Source organism: Martes martes, assembly GCF_963455335.1.
Source record: "Martes martes genome assembly, chromosome: 13".
NCBI lineage: Eukaryota > Metazoa > Chordata > Mammalia > Carnivora > Mustelidae > Martes > Martes martes.
In genome coordinates, this window is record NC_137901.1 from 60609977 (window position 1) to 60632572 (window position 22596).

The window sequence follows — 22596 nt, forward strand, 5'->3', positions numbered from 1 at the left end:
GCGCCTTGCGGACCGGCAGAGAGCTGGACGGACCCTTTAGGACCCCACGCCGAGCGCCTCGACGGACCCCGCCCCGCCCCGCCCCGCCCCGCCCCCGTCGCTAGGGGCTCTGGGGACTCCGAAGCACCCGCGCGGCGCGGCGTTCGCGGTTTCGCCTTTGCGGGGCCTTCGTTTCTGCCAGCGCAGAGCTCACCTGGTTCTCCCACATCTGTGCGACCATGTTCGTTCCCTGCGGAGAATCGGTCCCCGACCTCGCGGGCTACACCTTCCTAATGGTGAGTCCCCGTTTTCGCGAACACCGCGTGCCGGGCTTGGGGCGCTTCCTCTCGGGAGGTTTCTGGGGTGCCCCGCCACCGCGAGTCAAGGTGTTTCACCGGCCCTGGGGCAGAGGGCCGTCCTTGCTTCTGTCTCAGGTTTTCAGCCTGCACCGAAGACGGGTGGTCGCTGGATGCGGCGCTATCACCAGACGTTTCTGAGACTAGGGCTTGTAGTCTTCGTTGACTGCCTGGGTGGCTCAGTGGGTTAAAGCCGCTGCCTTCGGCTCAGGTCATGATCCCAGCGTCCTGGGATCGAGCCCCGCATCGGGCTCTCTGCTCAGCGGGGAGCCTGCTTCCTCCCTTCTCCTCTGCCTGCCTCTCTGCCTACTTGTGATCTGTCTGTCAAATAAATAAATAAAATCTTAAAAAAAAAAAAAAAAAAACGTAAAGTGTTTGGTTGTTCCAGGTAACGTTGTGCATAGGTAGTAGCAGAGCCAGTCGTAAGCTCGCAACACTTGCTCATTAACTAGGAAACTACAGGTAAGGTGATAAAAGTTATCTTCGTCAGTAGATAACATAACGGTTTTACTGCTCCTAAAATTGTCCATATTCAGTCACTGTTTCAATAAAGATTGTGTAATGTAAAAATATTAAATAAGACTAGGTCCTTGTCCTCAGGAGGTGTGCAGTCTAGTTGGAAACGCAGGTAAGCCAGTAAGGGCAATAAATGCTAGGATAATACTTTGAAAAGGGTACAGAAGAACCCTAGGACTTATTGGGAGGGGAAGGGACACAAGGACCTGTTAAAAGCTTTTTGTGTGGAATCCGGGGGCGGGGCGAGAGGGGGAACCTCATTGACACAGGGAACAAATTGATGGTTGCCAGAGGCGGGTGAGGATGAGGGCCGCTTGAAATGAAATAAAGACACGGAAAAGGTACAAATCCCCAGTTATAAATAAGTCTTGGGTATGTATTGTAGGCCGTGGTGTCTATAATAAACAATATATATTGTGTGTATTTGAAACTTGCTAACAGAGTAGACCTTAAAAGTTCTCACTACAAGAAAAATTTGTAACTGGTTGAATAATGTTAAGTAAACTTATTGTGGTAATCTGTTCACAATATATACATATATCAAATGGTGTTGTATACCTAAGACTGACAAAATGTAATGTCAGTCATATCTCAGTTTGTGTTTTTTTTTTTAAGATTTTGTTTATTTGACAGACAGAGACCACAAGTAGGCAGAGAGGTAGGCTCCCCGCTGAGCAGAGAGCCTGATGTGGGGCTCGATCCCAGGACCCTGAGATCATGACCTGAGCCGAAGGCAGAGGCTTAACCCACTGAACCACCCAGGCACCCCTATATCTCAGTTTTTTAAGTGATGGTAATTTTGGGCAATTTTCACCTTAATGGTGCATACAAGAAATATGAATGAATGTTAAAATTAGTGTATGATAATGTACTGAAGAGGGAAATTTTATGTAATTTCAAAGTATCTCCCTGAAAAATATTTATTAATCACAAAAGGGAAAGGTATCCTTGCAGGAGATGAAACATATGTGTACCATATATTCCCACATTTACTTTGGGGTTGAGACTTGACATCAGAGTGAGGCAAAATTGAGTCCCTGATGTCAGGAAGTTATCTTAGGACAACTGGAAGGGGGTGTGGGCATGCTCTGAGAACTGATACAACCTGGATGGGGTCTTAGGCTCGTTCTCTCAGGTGAGGAATTCAGGGTCTTGCTTGTTCATAGGCTACAACCATATCAGTGGACCTTGAGTCCAGACTTCTGCAGAGACTGCTAGTAAGATACCTGGTAGAAGAAAATGAAGAGTAAGATTCATAGGGAAAGTAATGTCCAAGGATTATTGTTGGTAACCTTGACAGTTACCAGTAGAGTGGTGAAGGGAGAGAAGCCATATTGGAGTGATTTGAGTAAGTGGAAGAAGTGATGGAGACTTGTATATGTACATATTTGTTGATCATTTCAGAAATAAAGTTCCCAGATGCCTGGGTGGCTCAGTTGGTTAAGCAGCTGCCTTCAGCTCAGGTCATGATCCCAGAGTCCTGGGATTGAGTCCTACATCGGGCTCCCAGCTCTGCAGAGAGTCTGCTTCTCCCTCTGACCTTCTCTTCTCTCGTGCTCTCGCTCTCTCTTACTCAGTCTCTTTCAGATAAATAAATAAAATCTTAGAAAGAAAGTTCCTGCTTATGTTTTAGTGGACAGCTGAGGAATTTTGAGTTTGAATAGACACCAAGAGGTGAGGTGGTGGCTAGGGGAATATGTGGGATCAAGGGAGGGTATTTTAGAAGGAAAGATTACAACATGTGTATATGCTGATGGGAAGAATCCAATAGTGAGGAAAAGGTGGATGATACAGGAGAGTGAGGGTCTAACTAAAGTAGCAAAATCCTTGAGAAGAGGAAAGGGAGTTACAAGAGAAAACCAGGAGATTAATAGATGAGAACAGTGAGAAGTGGGAGACCACCCTGAGGGACCAGAAAAATGAGATAGAGGGGAAAAAAAGCAATTGATAGAAGAATGCAAAAGAAGAGCTACATTTAAGAGATACTTTGGAAATAGAATCAATGAAAATCAGATGAGTATTAGATGTGGTTGGTAAGAGAAAAGGAAAAAGTTTCTTGAGTTAGGTAATTAAATGAGTAATTGTTGCTCTTTTCAAAAATACAAAATGTGAGGACAAGTTTAGGCAGAAGTTTAGTTTTGTACATGTTGAATATGCATTGCCTATGAGATAACCATGTGAAAATACCCATTAGGATCTGAAGTTTGGATAAATATTTTGGGCTATAGATAGAGATTTGACAGTTGGACTCTTTGAAGTCATGAGGATAAATATGCATGTGTGTTTAATGTGAAAAGAAGCTGACTCCAACCTTTAGGCACTAACAAAGCAGACGGAAGGATGACCCAAGAGGACTTTACACTTGCCTTCCCACTGCTTGACGTGTTCTTTTCCCTGGTCTCTGTGTGGCTGTCTTCCTTACGTCTTTCAGGTCCATAATTAACTGGTCAGCTAAAGTAATTATTTTCTTGATCACCCTATTTAAAATTGCAACCAACCACATACATACAGACACTCTCACTTACTTTTTCTCCATAGCTGTTACCACTGTATAGAGACATACCTCAGAGATATTGGGGGTTTGGTTTCAAACCACAGCAGTACAGTGGAATACCGCAATAAAGCAAGTCTAATGAATTTTTTGGTTTCCCAGTACATATGAAAATTATCTTTATACTGTAGTCTTTTAAGCTTGCAATAGTATTCTGCCTAAAAAGACAATGTGCATTCCTTAATTTTAAGATACTTTATTGCTGCAGAATGCTGACCATCATGTGAGCTTTCAGTGAGTCACAGTCAATGATTGCAGATCAAATAATAACAAATATAATAGTGAAAAAGTTTGAAGTGTTGAGAGATTTACCAAAATGTAACAGACACAAAGTGAGCAAATGCTGTTGGGAAAATGGTGCTAATAGACTTCCTTGAACCAGGGTTGCCACAAACCTTCAATTTGTAAAAAACACATTATCTGTGAAGTTCAATAAAGTGAAGCCTGCCTGTATTTCACTATTTTATTACATTAAACCACTCCGTCACTTGAATGGAAGCTCTACGAGGGCAGGAACTTTTGTCAGTTTGTTTTACTGCGTTCCTAGTGCCTAGAGCAATGATAGACATGTAAAGTGTTCCACAAATGTTAGATCAGTAGTCTCAAAAGTAAAGGAAGCTCCGCTGACACCTCAGTGGCAGCTAATGAGTCTCTACACGGCTACGATGACCTGAGCATAACCATCGAAAGGTAGTCCTGTGATTAGTGTCTTCTGTGTAAACTTTTAAAAATGCTGGTAATTTGATGACTTAATGAACATTTTTGTGTTTTTATTATTTCAGCCAGCAGTATCTGTTGGAAATGTTGGCCAGCTTGCAATGGATTTGATTATTTCTACACTAAATATGTGTAAGATCGGTTACTTCTATACCGATTGTCTTGTGCCGATGGTTGGAAACAATCCATATGCAACTGCAGAAGAAAATTCAACAGAACTCAGTATAAATGCTGAAAGTATGTAAGACTGAAGCCTGTTTTATTCTGTTCTAAGGGAGAGTGGTTTTAAATTAGAGATAGATTCTACAGATACTGTTTTATAGCAAACGTGTACTCAGTGCCGGCTTTGTGCAGAATTTATGACCTGGTCACATCCTGTTCTCTCACATCTGATTCTTAGCCTTTTCGAAATGGCAACTCCTATGATGACCGTACTTCTTTAACTAGAATTTGAGGTTGTTGTTGGGGTTTTTTTTGGCATTTTTTTTTCCTTCTTTTATCCTCAGTTTTAATTTCTGTCTTTCTGGCAAGTATAAGCACCACTAATACCAAGGAAAGGGGAAAAGAATTCCACCAGGTTCAGTTTATATGTTTAACATGTGCTACCTTACTTTAGCCTCGTAGTCATCCTTTCATATTATTACAGAATCCATAATAATGTAATATCAATCAGGCTCAGAGAGATTGAGTTGCCTAATACTACTAGTAGGTGTAGGCTTTTCCTATGCCATAAATCACACAGTTCCTCATTGGACTATCAAGCTTGATTAATTGGGCAACACAGTTGACATTGCACTGACCACTGTGTTTGTAATGTGGTACTACTCTTAGCTAGGAGGGGAAAGCCATTCATCATGAAGCACAGGAGTATCCACTTGCTTTGACGGCAAGCTGCTCTTTTGGCTGCTCAGTTTTCTGTTTACAATTTTAAGGTGAAAGCCACAGGTGCTAGAGTAGTATGAAAGACCATTGATGGGCTAAAAGACAAATGAAGAACCTTCTTTTTTTTTTTTTTTTTTTTTTTTGGTCCATCTTATTAATGGTGCTATTAGCTTGCAATAAGGAAATAAACTTACAAAAAATAACCCTAAGGGGCACCTGGGTGGCTCAGTCAGTTAAGTGGCTGCCTTCAGCTCAGGTTATGATCTCAGGGTCCTGGGATTGAGTCCCATGTTGGGCACCCTGCTCAGCAGGGAGCCTACTTCTCCCTCTGCCTGCTGCTTTCCCTGCTTGTGTCCTCTCTCTCTCACACAAATAAATAAACTATTTTAAAAAAAGAAGTCCTTAATATTAAAATTCCTGCAGGAAAGATGGCTCTGTTAACACAAGACTGAATTTCAGTTACTGCCTTAAAGGATAAAGGAGTGTAAATGGTAGAACTAGAATTTATATACTTCCACTAATGATAACAACTGTCATTTTATTGAGTATTTCCTATGAGCTGAACACTGTGTGTTTAAATATATTAATTCATTTAATCCTCACAGATACTCTTTGGGTAGTTTTATTGATGAGGAAACCATTGCACAGAGAAGTTAAGGTTGCATGATTAATAATTGGTATAACTGAGCTTCTAAGCAAGGCTCTGGCCCCCTTAAGCACCACACCACTCTGCTAATACACTTTCACTCTAGTAGAACACCCACTGGGTTTTCTCTGACATAAACTTGCAGCAAGTCAGTTGGGTAAAGTCCTTTAATCCACTTTATTGATTATTAAGATGAGGTATTTTAAAATAAACTATAAATATCATGACATTCTATCTTCAGATATGCAGGTATGCGTCTTTTAAGAACATTTTCTTGTATAGCTAAAATACCATCACTTTTAACAAAATTAGCAATTTCTTAGTGTCTTCATATACACTATCATATTCCCATTGTTCCAGTGTACCCCAAAATGTCCTTTTTTTAAAAAAATATTTTATTTTCTTATTTGGCAGAGAGAGAGATCACAAGTAGGCAGAGAGGCAGGCAGGAAGCAGGCTCCCTGCTCAGCAGAGAGCCTGATGTGGGGCTCGATCCCAGGACCCTGAGATCATGACCTGAGCTGAAGGCAGAGGCTTTAACCCACTTATCCACCCAGGTGCCCCCCAAAATGTCCTTTAAAGTTAGTTTGTCTAAGCAAAGACCCATAGTAGTCATCTGATTATTGTGCCTCTGAAATTTCTTTTACTCTAGAGCAGTCTCTTCTTTTCTTTTCCCCTTCTTCATGAAACTGACTTATTGAGGAAAAAACTGGACCCATTGTCTTATAGGACATCTCACTTGCTACATTTGATTATTTGTCCTTTGACTTGTCATTTGACTTGTACCTGCATTATCTGTTCCTCTAGTCTCTGTATTTTCTGTAACAGTACTTAGGTCTAAAGGCTTCATTAGATAAAAGCTAAATATTTTGCACCAGAATACATGAAAGGTGATGTTGATTTCATATTTTATCACTTCAGCAAAGTAATGGGAAGCAGGATCTTAACAAAAAGATATGCATGATGCACTGATGGAGAACATGAGTGTTGATATTATAGGAGATGGTGTATCTTAACATTTTGCCCATTCCCTACAGATACATCTCTTCCTACTTGAATTGCAGTGGATATGTATGTCAGAGATAGATTACAGGCCTGAATGGCCCACATCTTAGTCCCTTTCCCCTAAATTTGTACTCTTTTCCCTAGTTCCAAACTTTCTTCTCTTGCCTCCTTTGTCCTGAACATAACTGGTAGTCACTAGACTTGCTGATACACCATAGCACCTAGTCACACCATACAGGTCCAACAAGATACTCCCCAAAAGACCTATAACTGGAAGGACATGAACTACCAAAGGATTTGCTGAAGTCTGGGTTATTTACTGTAACTAAGAGCTTACTCTTCAGCACAGGGGCCTAATCATGCCTCCAAGAGACTCCATATTTCGTCCTTGGTTCATCTCAGAGCTTCTTGTTCTTAGGCAGGGATATGTTAAACATCAGCAAAGTAAGCCCTTTGTAGAATGTGCTGAAGGTTATGGATCCTTTTCCCGGAAGAAGAGCACACACATTGACTCACAGAAAATTTTACATGTATTTTGCATGTTCTCTTTCAGAAACTCCTAAAGAACACAAATGTGCCTATTTCAGAGATTTTATCATATGGCTAACATTCTCCTGCATTTTATTTTTCTCTTAATCCCAGTGAGTTTTGCTGTTCTCTAACAGAAGAGGGGAGAATATCGGAAACTAAAAACATTCTTAAGAATGATTTTATTTGTCATAATGCCAGAAGTTTCCAGAGGAATACTTCTCTGGTTTTGCAGTCAGAGAAGAAGAATAATTTTTGATATTTTCTTAAAGTTATCTTGTCAGGCACGCCTGTGTGGCTCAGTCCATTAAACGTCCAACTCTTGATTTCAGCTCAGATCGTGATCTCAGGGTTGTGAGATCAAGCCCCACACTGGATTCTGTACTGGGCATGGAGCTTGCTCAAGATTTGTTCTCTCTCTGTGGCCCCAACCTCTAAAAAAATAAAAATAAAATACATAAACCATTAACTCGACAGAAATGAATCTGTTCCATAGAATAAAGGTCACAGATGCATTTTAAGGTACTATTAAAATGTTTTATTTTAACTGAATGATATAGTTCATATGTTTTATATTTAATTATTGAAAATGTTAGGTATAAAAGTTCTTACAGTTCAATTTTAGTTTTTATGTTAGTAATTTTACTTGTATGACTCCATCATTTTAAGTATCTTATTTCATTTTTTTGTCTTTGTAGTATATGCATTGCCTTCGAAGAAGCTGGTGGCTCTTCAGTTAAGATCCATTTTTATTAAGGTTAGTATATTTGTCATTTTAAGGTGATCAAAGTAAAATATAATGAGAAAATACTAAGTATTATTGAGAATGAAGATTCAAAACTCAGTTATGCTCTTTTTACTGTATGTACAATTAAGAAAAGTGTGGTTCTGTAGAGAATCGTACAAAATTTCAGAGGTGTTACCATTGTTTTATGATTATATTGAAAGGACTTGGAACATACAGGGTAGGTCTTACGTATTCTCTTCAGGTAGCATCGGTGAAAACATTTAAGCATAGGAATATTTTCAGTTTACTCCATTTGTGTTGCATTTCAACCAGTGGCATATACCTTTAAAGTACGTATGTGTCAGAATAAATTCTGAATCTTCTTTCCTCTTCCACTGCTACCACTATTGCTCAAACCACTGCCTTCTCTCACACTCCTGATTTTGTTCTTGTCTACCCATTCCCACAAATACCTAATATTCTGTTTGTAAATAGCACCACCAATGATCCTTTAAACCTTAATCAAACACATCACTTCTCTCTTCAAACCCTCTGGTGGCTTCCTGTTTGACTCCCAGTGAACTCACAGCCCTTACCTTGGCTTATCCTGGTTCTACCTCTGTCCTGGTGTGGTATCCACTAGCCACATGTAGCTATTTAAATTTTGATTCATAAGCTAAAAGTAAATAAAATTAAAAATTAGTTTCTCCTTTACACTAGTCACATTTGAAGTTTCCATAGTAACGTGTGGCAAGCAGCTGCCATAAAGAGTTCTTCCGTTATTACAGAGCGTTCTCCTGGACAGCTGCTCAACCTGATCTAACTTAGAGCTCATTGCCTGTTTCCCTCTTTCACTCACCCTGCTTTAGCCATACTAGCCTCTCTGTTGTTCAGACAGATTAAGCTCACTCCTGTCCCAGAGTCTTTACATTGTTTTCCCTGCCTGGAATACTTTTCCCCTAGATACCTAAATGGCTCACTTCCTTCAGTCCTTGCTTAAATGTTACCTCATCAGAAATGCCTTCCCTGACCACCCTTTCTGTTGTCTTATCCTGGGGTGGTTTTCTTCACAGCTCCTCACTACTTGGCATATCATATATTTATCATTTACAACTAGTATAAAGTGAGTATTCTGAGCAAAGTGACATGTGTCATTCACTCTTATATCCCCAGCTTCTAGAATAGTGCCTAGCATGTAGAGAAGCACTTTGTCAATATTGGTTAAGTGGATTAAATACCATCTTTTGGGAGGTCAGAAATATGTCAGCATTCCAGAGGCTCTCCCCCATGCCCCATCCTAGTTATTATATTATTTTGTAAATGGAATCTTATGGTATGTACTTTATGTCTGGCTTCCTTTACTCAACATTCTATTCGTGAGGTCTATCCATGTTTTTCTAAGGAGAGGTAGTTCATTCTCATTTCTGTGGGATTCTGTTGTATAAATAAACCATGATTTATCCATTCTACTATTAATGGAACATTAGATTTTTTCCAGTTTGAGATGACTGTGAATAATGCTATGATTATTTTAATATTTACATTAGAATCACTCTTTACTTTTTTTGGTTAATAACATACTCAAAATTTTGCAGTGAGAGTTGCTATTATTTCTATATTATGCCATGCATGTGGCTTTTTCTGTTCTCAATACTTGGGTAAGTTCAAGAATTAAGATGGGGAAAAAAAGGAATTAGGATAGGGGCGCCTGGGTGGCTCAGTGGGTTAAAGCCGCTGCCTTCGGCTCAGGTCAGGATCCCAGCGTCCTGGGATCGAGCCCCGCATCGGGCTCTCTGCTCAGCAGGGAGCCTGCGTCCTCCCTTCTCTCTCTGCCTGCCTCTCTGCCTACTTGTGATCTGTCTGTCAAATAAATAAATAAAATCTTTAAAAAAAAAAAAAAAAAAAAGGAATTAGGATAGACAAACAATTAAGATAGACAAAATTTTCTTTTTTTTTTTTTTTTTAAGATTTTATTTATTTATTTGAGAGAGAATGAATGAGAGAGAGCATGAGAGAGGAGAAGGTCAGAGGGAGAAGCAGACTCCCCAAGGAGCTGGGAGCCCGATGCGGGACTCGATCCTGGAAGTCCGGGATCATGACCTGAGCTGAAGGCAGTCGCTCAACCAACTGAGCCACCCAGGCGCCCTAGACAAAAATTTCTAAGTGAAATTTTTGGTAGGTGGAAATAGTGATTTCAAAATACCAAATATTTATTGAACATGGATTTTTTTGCACCAATATAGCTATAAGTAATATATATACACACGCATATGAACATAAATGTATACATATATAAATATACATGTGTATATATGCATGTGTGTATATATATACATACGTATATATGTCATACACACACACACACACACACACATACATGATGAAGGTAGGTACTAACATCCTCATTTTATAAATGAGGAAAACACTGAAACATAGGAAGTTTAAGCATTTTCCCTGAGACACATGGTCTGTGTAGGAGGTAAAGCCAGCACTCTAGACCAGGCAGCTCAACTCCAAAGCCTGCTTCTCTTAATCATACTGTACCACCTTCCTATTTTAAAAGCTAGCTATTTCTTATCTGCATTTTAAATTCTGTCGATATTTTATTAACAGTCTGTGAAGAGTTTCCATAAAGTGAGTTTTTCTCCCCAAAATTTCATAACCCTCTTTCCAGATTAACCAGCTGTTAACATCTTGCCACACCTGCTTTTTCTACTCTCTTTCCATGTGCATGCACACAGTTTCCTTCTGCCAAAGAATCCAAAAGTAGGCTACTGATGTCATCATATTTTACCCATAAATACTTCAGCATGCGTCTTTCAAGAATAAGGACATTCTCGGGTGCCTGATTGTCTCATCGGGTTAAGCCTCTGCCTTCAGCTCAGGTCGTGGTCTCAGGGTCCTGGGATTGAGCCCCACATCGGGCTGTCTGCTTAGCAGGGAGCCTGCTTCCCTCCTCTCTCTGCTTGCCTCTCTGCTTACTTGTGATCTCTCTCTGTCAAATAAATAAAATCTTAAAAAAAAAAAAAAAAGAATAAGGACATTCTCTTTCACAATCACAGCAGCATTATCTAAGAAAATCAGCATTTAATGAATTATTCAGTAGTATCATAAGACATAGTCAAATTTCCCAAGTTGTCCCTAAAATATTCTTCAATTCTGGATCCAATCAAGTTTCACATGTTACATTCGGCTGTAATGTCTTTTTAGTTGGTAGCCGTTGATGTAGAAGTGGCCTCCTTTTTCTGTTCTTCATAATATTGACTCCTTTGAGGATCAGTGCCAGATATTCAGCATCCTAGGTTCACCTGATTATTTTCTAGTTACGTTCCGTTAAGAAACAACATCTCATAGATGTCCATGTGATAGTTTTTAAGTAATTATTACTCAAGTAGAGAACTGAGAAATTTTCCTTTACCAGTCAGAATAGAATTTTTTTGAAATCTAGATTCCTCACGATTTATTTAATTGTAAAGATACAATAAAAAATTCATTGCTCTGCATCCCTCATCTTCACTTTAAGGACAGTAAGTGATCTAAAAATAATTACAATTTTATATATATGAATTATTTATCATCACATAAGGTTGATAAAATATTTTAAAGGATACTCTTATTATATGCTAAGATCTAACTTTTAGACTTTCTTTTTATTCTTTCAATGGTATATGAAGTATAAATCAAAACCATTCTGTGAAAAACTACTTTCCTGGGTGAAAAGTAGTAACTGTGCCAAAGTCATTGTTCTTTCAAGCAGTCATTCATATCACCGGAATGATCTACAGCTTCGCAGGTATGTTTTTGCCTTTGAAAAATTTTGTTACGTTATACACAGTATTATTATGGTGTCTCTTGAAAAGCTAAAATAAGTTTTAAAAGCCATGTATATCTTTACCTCCCCTCTCTGGAATTTGAATAGAAGAAAGTCAAGAGACAGGAGAGAGTATGGTTAGGTAGTCCTGTGGTTGGGACCCAAGGAAGGCTTTGGTGTAAAGATAGATATGGTTCTGGAACTGTGCTTCGATTGTTTGGTATTGTGTGTGGCGACATCACAGAGCTCAGCTGATGAAGAAAAAAAGAGAAAGGGTACCTAAGATTTACTGGATGATAATTTTTTGGAAGGCTGGATTCACATTTCTATTTATTTTGCCATCACAGAAATCCAGTTGCCTTTAACTTCCAGGCATGTCAGACTGAACTCCTAAATAGAAGGCAAAACATCCAAGAAATAGATTTATTTCATTTTCATTTATGCACCAAAAAATCATGATGAAGGAAACATTAGCCAAGACTAACCTTTCAAAATTGGAGCTAATTTTTAGTAATCTCATGATAGATATAACACGTCTAAGAATCTCACAAAAAGCTTCATGGCCAGAAGGGAGCAGAGCTGTGGGAAATAGGTTATCTTCATGATGGCCTTGCCTTAGTTAAAATTGGCCTGTGTCTTTATACTCTCTCCTAAGTATGCAAATAGCAAGCCAGAGCAATATTTTTACATGTTATTCTTCTGTAGACTGCTGAAACTTGTGCTTTGCTTTAGCGACAGAATATAGAGAGAACAAACATTTGCTTAAAAAACTTGCCTTAATGTTCATATATTTTGTGGGTTTTTAGAAAGTTAATTATATGATTGCTTCTAGTACTCCCTTCAGGTACCTACTTACACCTTGTGTGCAAAAAAGTGTTCAAACTAAAATAATGAGCCTTAATTGGGAAGAAATGGAAAAAAGCCCATGCATTCCTGAAATAGATGATTCTGAGTTTTGTATTCGTATTCCTGGAGGAGGTATCACAAAAACACTCTATGATGAAGGGTGAGTTTGTTTGTTTGTTCATTTGTTCCCCACCTTATTTAAAAATAAAAGTAAGAGAGGTACCTGACTGGCTCAGTCAGAAGAGCATGTGACTCTTGATCTCAGGGTAATGAGTTTAAATACCCACATTGGGCATGGAGCCTACTTAAAAAAAATAAAAATAAAAAGTGAAATTAAGATAAGTGGGAGAGTGTATTGGATTCTTATTGGAACTTTGAAAATACATTTATAAAATAGGTACTCTTACATTCAGGGGAAAGATTGAAATTTAGTCTTAGGAAAATTGGTTCCTAAAATACCAAATTTAATGTTTTATAATGTGCAGCATGTTAAGGATCCTGCAACTTACTCTCTGCAACCTCTATAATCAATCTTTTTTTAATTATGGTAAAATATATGAAACATTAAAACATTAATGTAACTGTTTTTAAGTGTACAGTTAATTGCCATTAATGAATTCACAGTGTTGTATACCAATCACCAACTATCTGCTTTCAGATCTTTGTCATTGTTCTAAACAAAGCATCTACATTTATCCAATAACAACTCCTATTTAGTTCAAAATCCATACTAAGGTCCTCACCTTCATTTCTGATTTTAGTAATTTGAGTCTTTTTTTCTTCTCAATTTTCTTGATCTTTTCAAATAACCAACTTTTGGTTTTATTGATTTTTCTCTTATTTTTCTGTTCTCTATTTTATTTATCTCCACTCTAATCTTCATTATTTCCTTTCTTCTGCTAACTCCAGATTTAGTTTGCTTTTATTTTTGTAGATCCTAAGTGTAAACTTGGGTTATTAATCTGTGAAATTTCTTCTTTTTTAAAATGTGCATTTGCAGCTCTTACTTTCCCTCTTAAACTGCCTTAACTGCATCTCTTAAGTTCAGCATGTTGTTTTCATTTTCATTCACCCCTAAATTTTCTAATTTACCTTGTGATTTCTTCTTTGACCAATTAGTTGTTTGAAATTGTGTTAATTTCCACATACTTGTGAATTTTCCAGTTTTTCTTCTGTTATTGATTCTAAGATCATCCTGTTATGATCAAAAAAGACATTTTGTGTGATTTTAATCTTTTTCATTTATCAGGTGTTCTTTTGTGCCCTACCAAAGGTCTGTCCTGAAGAACGTTCCATGTGCACTGCTTTTGTTGAGTAGAGTATTCTGTATGTATCTGTTAGGTCTTACACAGTGTTGTGTAAGTCTTCTCTTTCCTTTTCAGTCTGCATGTAGGCTGTTGAAGTCTCCAGTCATTACTGTAGCACTGTATGTAGTTCTCCCTTCAGTTCTCTCAGTGTTTGCTTCATAATTTGGGGGCTCCTATTTTGTGAATATGTCTTTATATTATGTCTTCTTGATGAATTGGCTCTTTTATCAATAAAAATGGCCTTCTTGGTCTTTCATAACAGTTCTTGACTTGAAGTCTATTTTTTTTGATACTTGTATAGCCATGCTGCTCTCTTGGTTACTATTTATATGGAATATCTTTTTCCATCTCTTTACTTTCAAACTGTGTGTGTCCTTATATTCAAAGTAAGTCTCTTGTAGACAGTACATAGTTGGATCATGTTTTTTAATCCATTCTGCCAATCTGTCTTTTGATTAGAGAATTTAATCCAATTTGCATTAAAGGTAATTAGTGATGAAGGACTTGTCATTTTGCTGTTTGTTTTCTATATATCTTATAGCTTTTTTTGTTCTTCATTTGCTGCTTTACAGCCTTCTTTTGTGCTTAGTTGATTTTTTATAGTGACCTCTTTTGAGTCTCTTCACATTTTCTTTTGTGTATATTCTATGGATACTTGCTTTGTGGTTTCCATGGTGAATGCATATAACATTCTAAAGTTGTAACAGTCTAATTTGAGTTGATACCAATTTAACTTCAACAGCACACAAAAACTACTCCCATACACACTGCCTCCCCCAACCCATTGTGATACTGTTGTCACAAATCACGTCTTTATATATTATGTGCCCAATAACAGATTTATAGTTATTTTTGTGCATTTTTCTTTTAAATATTCTACAGTCACTCTTGGTTAGTCTTTGGGAATCATGAACTTCTAGAACGCAAGTGGAAGTAAAGGTGGAAATTAGAAAGAGATCTTTTTTTTCTTTTAGCCCCTTTTCATAAATTGATTTATATGACTTGCATGCTGGCCTAGGCCACCATCAGATTTGTAGACACTTACACTGTCCCCATTTTTGCCTGCCCTTAGCTTTCTGTCTCATACGACCCGAGGCTAAGTTTGGGGCTAACCAGAAGGCCATGCTGTATGCTTCAACTCCCTCTGACTCTTCCTTGCTGGGAGTTGATGTGCCTGGTGGGTTCATGGATGGCAGAGCCAACAGTTAAGAAGAGGGGGAGGACAGCATTTAGAGGGTGGTCTCTGCTGCTTCTCAAGCTCATATAGTCTACTCCTTGCTCTCCCATGAGGAGAGATGAATGAGGAGCATCTTCTTGTGCCATCAGTGGTGGCTTTAGAGAAGCTTTAGAGGTAGCTTTAGAGAGCTAACCTAGAAGAAATTTAAATATGTCCCCGCTATCATTGCTCAAAGTCAACCAATAAATCTGCCTCCTTACTTAACATAATACATATCTGGAGTGTAAACTTAGCCTTGCCAAATAGAACGACTGGTTTGCTTGTCCTAAAATCTACATTGTGACTTCTGCATGACCCGAAGAAGTCATAATAGTAACATAAGTAGTAGTCATGGTAATAACTAATTAAGGGCCTGGCACTGTTCTGTGCACTTTATGTGTATTAAATTACTTAATTCTCCTAATAAGCTCATAGGTATGTATTGCTGTTAACTACATGTTATGAATAAGAAAACTGAAGAGCAACAAGATGAAATAACTGCTAAAACCCACATGCTAAAAGCCATGTGGGTAATCTGTGGCAGAGCCAGGATTCAAACCTAGACATCTGGCCCCAGAGCCTGCACTTCTAACCACTTCATTCTAGAGCCTAGCATTCATGGTTCAGGATCACAGTGAGCTTTATTCTTTGTCTAAAAGGTGATCCTGTTCCTTGTTATTTGTAATTACTTTTGCCACGGCTCCTTTCCAAAACATTTAAGACTTCTCAGAAAGGATACAGGCATTTCAGCTTGTTTTCCCGGTACAGCTTGTTTTGTCTGTCTCTGGCCATACTTGTGTACCATTTCAGCTTTCTCTTTTTCCCTGAAAACCTACTCTATTCCTATTAAAACCATCATTTCTTCCCATTTTTCTTTTTCTTTTTCCTAGTCTGTCATTTCTGTTTTTACTTCTTTTCCTATCTAGCTTATTCTGCGTAATATAAAATATCACTTCAAGTATTCTTTTGGTGGAAGCCCTGGCTACCTAACCATCCTCTGCACCTGCCCTACAGACCACCAGCTAGCTTTCAGTCCTCCTCTTGCTTCATTCAGGCCACATCACATAGTAGCCTAGACTGCTGTTAGTCTGACTGGACTGCCATAACAAAATACCGTCAGCGGGTTTAGTTAAACAACGGAAGTTTTATTTGCTCACAGTTCTGGAGGCTAGAAGTCTGAGATCGGGGAGCCAGCACGGTTGGATTCTGGTAAGGGCCCTCTTCCTGGCTTGCAGAGGGCTACCTTCTGGCCATATCTTCACATGGCAGAGAGAGACCTCTTATTTCTTCCCTCCTTATAAGGCCACAGTACTGTCAGATTAGGGCCTTCACCTTATGACTTGTTTAATCCTAATTACCTGCACAGATCCTTTCTCCAGATATAGTCGCATTGGGGGTTAGGGGTTCAGTTTTGGAGGGACATGGGTTTGGTCTGTAGCAGCTGCTATCAAGATCTTTTGAGCGATTCCCCCTGCTTCCTCCTCACTCACTCTGTTCCATCTTGAGTGTTGTTAGAATTAAAATTCAAGACTGATCACAACATCCCCTAAGTAAAGTGCATCAGCAGTTTTACTTGCTGTGTGCAGAATCTGGTTCATACTGCCCATACAAGGCCCTGCAGGATTTCCTTGCCTGGCTCATTCCTTGGTGCCCTGGACACCAGCTAAATGACTAGCAGTCAGTTTCCTAAAAGCTGTCTCATTCTTCCTTCCCTTGTCCGGTGTACTTTTCTCTCTTATCTACCTTGCAAAAACTAACCCCGTTTCCAAGAGTCACCTCACAGAGCCCTCCTTGTGTCCTCCCTTGCTTCTCCCTTCTGCACAAGGAATTTACTACTCTCTTTGTATTCCCACAACTCTCTGCTCCTTCACACTGACTTGTTAGTTCTTTACAAATCAGTCGGCTTTTGCTTTGCAAAAGTAATGGTATCAGATTTGCCATCTTGCCATCAACAACTAGAAATTGGACAAAATTAATGAAACAACTTTTTCAGACATTGGATAGCAAACAGCACACAGTTGTGATCCCTGAGAGAAGGCAAATAAGTCCTACAGTCGCCCCTGCTTTCTCCTTGCAGATACTTTGTGGACTACAACACAAAGAAAGGGAGGGAACCTGAGCAGAGTGGTCTTGCTGAGTTGAGAAGACAGATATCATGATTGGGGAATGCTGGGACACCTAGAATGAACGAGGCAGAGAACCAGAGAAGGGCTATTCAAGAAGAGCTTTAGGGGTCTCCCTGAGTCTTTGTCAGAACTCTGAGCCACATGTCTAGGGTAAAACTCCATGAGACCAAAGAATAACTTCTGGGTAGGTGTAAACTTGCTCACAAAGTTAGTGATGATAGCAAAATATTATAAAAGTTGGACATACTGGGGCGCCTGGGTGGCTCAGTGGTTTAAGCCTCTGCCTTCGGCTCAGGTCATGATCTCAGGGTCCTGGGATCGAGCCCCGCATCAGGCTCTCTGCTCGGCGGGAGCCTGCTTCCCCCCCCCTCTCTCTGCCTCTCTGCCTAGCTCTGATTTCTCTCTGTCAAATAAATAAAATCTTTAAAAAAAAAAAGAAGTTAGACATACTCATCATAGAACATTTGGAAAATGTAGAATAGTCCAAAGAAATAATATTTATGATACATAGCTCTATCACCCAAAAGTAACTACCACTACTAATTTTTCACTTGTTCTATTCCCAACTCCTTTAAAATATACTTGAATTGAGGGAACCTGGGTGGCTCAGTGGGTTAAAGCCTCTGCTTTCGGCTCGGGTCATGATCCCAGGGTCCTGGGATCGAGTCCCGCATCCGGCTCTCTGCTCGGCAGGGAGCCTGCTTCCTCCTCTCTCTCACTCTCTGCCTGCCTCTCTGTCTACTTGTGATCTCTGTCTGTCAAATAAATAAATAAAATCAATAAAAAAAATAAAAAAAATATACTTGAATTGAATGGGTGTACCTGCAAGATAAGTAACTTAAACTTGAGCTCATCCCATTTAAAAATGTTTCTCACAAAATCAGTTTTAATTTTCTAATGCAAATCTCTCATTTATAATCAAACCCATGTTTAATGTTCAGTGCAATTATACATTCACTGCAATAAAGAATTTTTGAAATTGAGAAAACTATTTTTGATAAATTATTTGTAACATATATATTTGCCTTCCCATTAAGAGAATAAATATATATTCTGATCTCTGGAAAAGATAATATTAGTTACCCTAATGATAGGTGGTAGCAGTGGTGTGGCTGACCTGAAATCTCTCATATTTAATTGGAATCAAAGTACATTTATAATTTGATAGTGGATGTATTTCATGTGCTAGATTTTAATGTCACAGAGAATAATAAAATTAGCCACTCTCCACTTTCCATTTTTACAGAGAGCACCGGAGGATGGTATTAAAACTCTCATGCTACTCTTCTTGTTACAAACTAGTATGGAAGCATTGTACATTCAAGACATACCCCTGCATTTTTTAACCTAGAGGCTTGAAAATGAAGGCACAGCCAGGGAAGCTAGCCTCTCTCTATGCAGGAGCCATTTCTAAGGCTACCATAGCATGAATGTTTAGGAACTAGAATCTTCTGAGTCATCATGGCTCACAGTGCTACCATACAAAGCTCAAGAGCCCCTAAGGTATTTGAGGATTACAAAGTGAGATGATGTAACTAGTGCTAACAACTTCCAATTTCCTATATTTATTTATTTTAGAGGGGGAGGGAGCATGCAAGCGGGGGTGAGGGGCAGAGGAAAAGGGAGAGAGAGAATCCCAACCAGACTCCACCCTCAGTGTGGAGTCCGGTGTGAAGCTTAATCTCACGACCCTGAGATCCTGACCTGGACTGAAATCAAGAGTTGGACACTTAACCGAGTGAGCCACCAAAGCACCCTGGCCAATTTCTGATATTTAGAGACTGAGATGCTGTGGTAGGCTCTCCGGGTACATCTGAAACTTCTGAACCTACCTCTCAGAGTCTTCTCCACATCTGAAATCCCCTGCTTAGAAATCCAACTCACCTTTATCTCTGTAGCTGTCAGTGAGAACACATTTTCCTCATAGTCCTTGGTTTTAGAGTATTAGAAATAATTTTTGCTTTTGTTGGCAAACAGGAAACTTTTTGCATTTACTTATCTCCATCTCATCACTAGCTTAAGGCATCTATAGCTACAGTTAAGAGACCAAAAGACCTTCCGAAAAACCTGGGTTCAAGTCCCACCTCTGCCACTGCATAGATACAGAACTTTGAGTATGTTAACTACATTTCAGACCCTTTAAACTTCAGTTACTTCATTATAATAGCTAGCACATACATGGTACTGACTATGTATTGGGCACTGCCTCTACTGCCTCCTTTATACCTCACAACAACCTGTGAGGGAAGTTCTGTTGTGTTCCCTCTTTTACAAATGATACACACTGAAGCTCTGATTAAGTAACTTGTCCAACACGTCTGGTAAGTGACAGAGCTAGAATTTGAATCCAGGCATTCTGTCCATGTTCCCATTATCCCAAACTGATTCAGTTATAAAATGGAGATAATTATAACTTCCTCAAGAATTGTTGTAGGGATAGAACTATAAAATGTGCAGTTAGTGCTTAGCACTTAATAATCACTCAGTAGATGGAATCTGTAAGAAGTAATAGTAAAGGGGCACCTGGGTGGCTCTGTTGGTTAAGCATCTGCCTTCAGCTCAGGTCTTGATCCTGGGGTCCTGGGATCTAGCCCCGTCTTGGGCTCCCTGATCAGTGGGGGGCCTCCTCCCTCTCCTGCACCACCCCTCATATTCCCTCTTGCTATCTCTTTCTCTCTCTCAAATAAATAAATATGTTTTTTTTTTAAAAAGTAATAGTTAATTTTTTCCCTTTATTCAGTTCCACAGTTTTCTCTCACTGCTTTAGGTTATTAGTAACAAGGGTGTTATTCTTTCAATCTCCCTGCAGTGGTGCTTCTGAAAATCACTATCTTCTACAGCAGATTTAGGAAGTAGAACATATTTCGGTGGGGATGATTTTTCATGCAGCCTTGTGTGAGACACAAGCTTGCATATGCCCAATGTGGGCATTAAATGGCTTCTAGTCCTGTCCCACAAATAGCATATATCTGGAGCAAAGGGGAATAAATAAGTGACCTTATTAGAAGTCTTCCAAAAATCTTCTCCTTGCCTATAAAAATAGACGCAGATAGAATCAGCATCTTGTATCCATAGAAGAATACTTAATTATCCTCTGTATTTGTTGCAGCTGTTCTAAAGAAATCGCAATGGTCATTCTGCTGAAATTTGTTTCAGAAGGAGACAATATCCCAGATGCATTAGGTCTTGTTGAGTATCTTAACGAATGGCTTCAGATACTCAAACCATGTGTAAGTTTTACTACACCTTAAGCTTCTGATTTCTCTATATATTTATAAAATTTTTATTCTATATAAGTAGACCAAATAAGTGAGAATTTGTTAAGTATAGATACATCTTTATATAAAATTTAGTTTAGTTGAACTTTTGAAAAGAGAAGAACGCATTTAACCAACCAGTTGTCTACAGTTTCATTAACACTGATTTTCCAGAAAGGAAAACCGTAAGTACTTTATTGTATTAATTGTTCATGTTACATTAATTATACCAGGCACATTCTTAGAAGAATAAACAAATGTCTTTAGAATTCAGGACTTTTTTTTTTTTTTAAGGAAAGTGAAACCTGTTTATGTGAGCAATACTATAACTATTGAATATGCATTATAATTAAAATACTGTTCTATATTATGATGTAAAAGCATTACACCCAGGGAAATCAGTTAGCTTTTAGGCATAATAGAAGTACCATAATGATATGATAGATACTTTTTTATTCGTGCTTTTGCTAGGAACAAATTGATATAAATCACAGAGCACTGATTTTTTTTTATTATTATTCAACCCCTATTCCTTTCAAATATGATTTTACTTGATGGACTCCATAGCCTTTCTGGCATATCTTTATGATTTGGAACTTAAGGAAATTTATCTTCAGTTAACATAAAAAAATAGAAATATATTGCTTTGTTTTTCCTTACAGTAAAACTCAGCTAAAAATGCCAAAACCAAAAAGAATAAAAACTAAAAAAAAAAACTAGAGAAGGGAGAGTTTTATGCTACTTAACTGCTAAAAGGGAATTTGGTGGTAAAATTGAAGGATCAAAGTATTTTGTTCTTCATTTACAGTGTGATGACCCCACAGCATCTGCCTTGCGGTGGAAAATGCCGAGTTCGTGGAGATTACTCTTTGGCAGTGGTCTTCCCCCCGCACTTTTTTGACCTTTTTTCAGTTTTATACCTTACATGCCAAGATACTTATTACCAACACAACTATTAACTATATAGAAAGTTACATTATGTAAGACTGTATTAGAAAATAAATCTTTTCACAAAAAAACTCAAAGAAAATGGATTAACAAAAAGTTGTTTTGCCATGCTTTTCACTATATACAGCAAATGTAAATTTTGTACAATAAAATATTTCCTAAGTAATTTGTCTGAAATACGTCTTTTTTTTTTTTAAACTCAGACTTTTATATTAGTTTTCTGTTTCTGCTTTAATAAATTACCACAAACTTAGTGATTTAGAACAACACAGTTTATTATACTGCAGTTCTGGTAGTCAGAAGTCCAAAAATAGAAGAATACTTAATAATTCTCTGTATCTGTTGTAGCTGTTCTAAAGAAATCCCAGTAGTGGTTCTACTGAAATTTGTTTCAGATGAGACAATATCCCAAATGCATTAGGTCTTGTTGAGAATCTTTTTTTTTTTTTTTTAAAGATTTACTTGTTTAAAATTTTTAGAGAGAGAGAGTGTGTGTGTGAGGGGAGGGACAAAAGGTGAGGGAAAGAGAGAATCCCCAAGCAGACTCCCTTCTCAGTGTGGAGCCTGATGCAGGGCTTAATCCCAATATCATGAGATCATGACCTGAGCCAAAATCAAGAGCTGGCAGTTTAACCAACTGGGCCACCCAAGTGCCCCTGGTCTTGAGTATCTTGATGAATGGCTTCAGATAATCCACTGGGCTAAAATAAAATCTCTAGAAACCAATACCAAGGAAATGGAGATCTATTAATTATATGACAGTTGAAAATTTCTTAAGGAAGCACAATGATCAAGACAACAGTGAGTGAACAAAATGAGAGTATCAATGAAGAGACACTAAAACAGAACCATATAGAATTCTAAAAATTTTACTAGAGGGGTTCAACAGCAGATTTGATGGAGCAGAAGAAAGAATCAGCAATTCTGATCATTGAAATTGTCAAAGGAATAAAAAGAAAAAATAATGAAGGAACATGGAGCAAGCCTAAGGAACCTATAAAATAGCACAAAGTGGACCAATATATGCATTATGAGAGTCCCAGAAGGAGAAAAGAGTGAGAATGAGACAAAACATATTTGAAGAAGGGCTGAAAATTTCCTTAATCTGAGGAAGGAAATGGGCATCCAAATTTTGAGACGCTCAAAGGATTCCAAACAATGAACCCAAACAGCCCCAC

General features: G+C 38.5%; 1 protein-coding gene across 2 annotated transcripts; it reads left to right on the top strand.

The window, feature by feature from the left end:
- The first annotated feature begins 108 nt into the window (after positions 1-108).
- PSMG2 (proteasome assembly chaperone 2) lies at positions 109-21592 on the top strand. Of its 2 annotated transcripts, XM_080821229.1 has the most exons (7): positions 109-275; positions 4185-4356; positions 7879-7937; positions 11582-11700; positions 12551-12724; positions 20323-20443; positions 21279-21592. In XM_080821229.1, the coding sequence occupies exons 1-7, from the start codon at positions 219-221 to the stop codon at positions 21369-21371; spliced, it is 795 nt and encodes a 264-aa protein (XP_080677355.1). In that variant the 5' UTR covers positions 109-218; the 3' UTR covers positions 21372-21592. The 2 variants fall into 2 exon arrangements, with proteins under 2 accessions (XP_080677355.1, XP_080677354.1); XM_080821228.1 differs by lacking the exons at positions 20323-20443; positions 21279-21592 and adding an exon at positions 13814-14128.
- The last annotated feature ends 1004 nt before the right edge of the window (positions 21593-22596 follow it).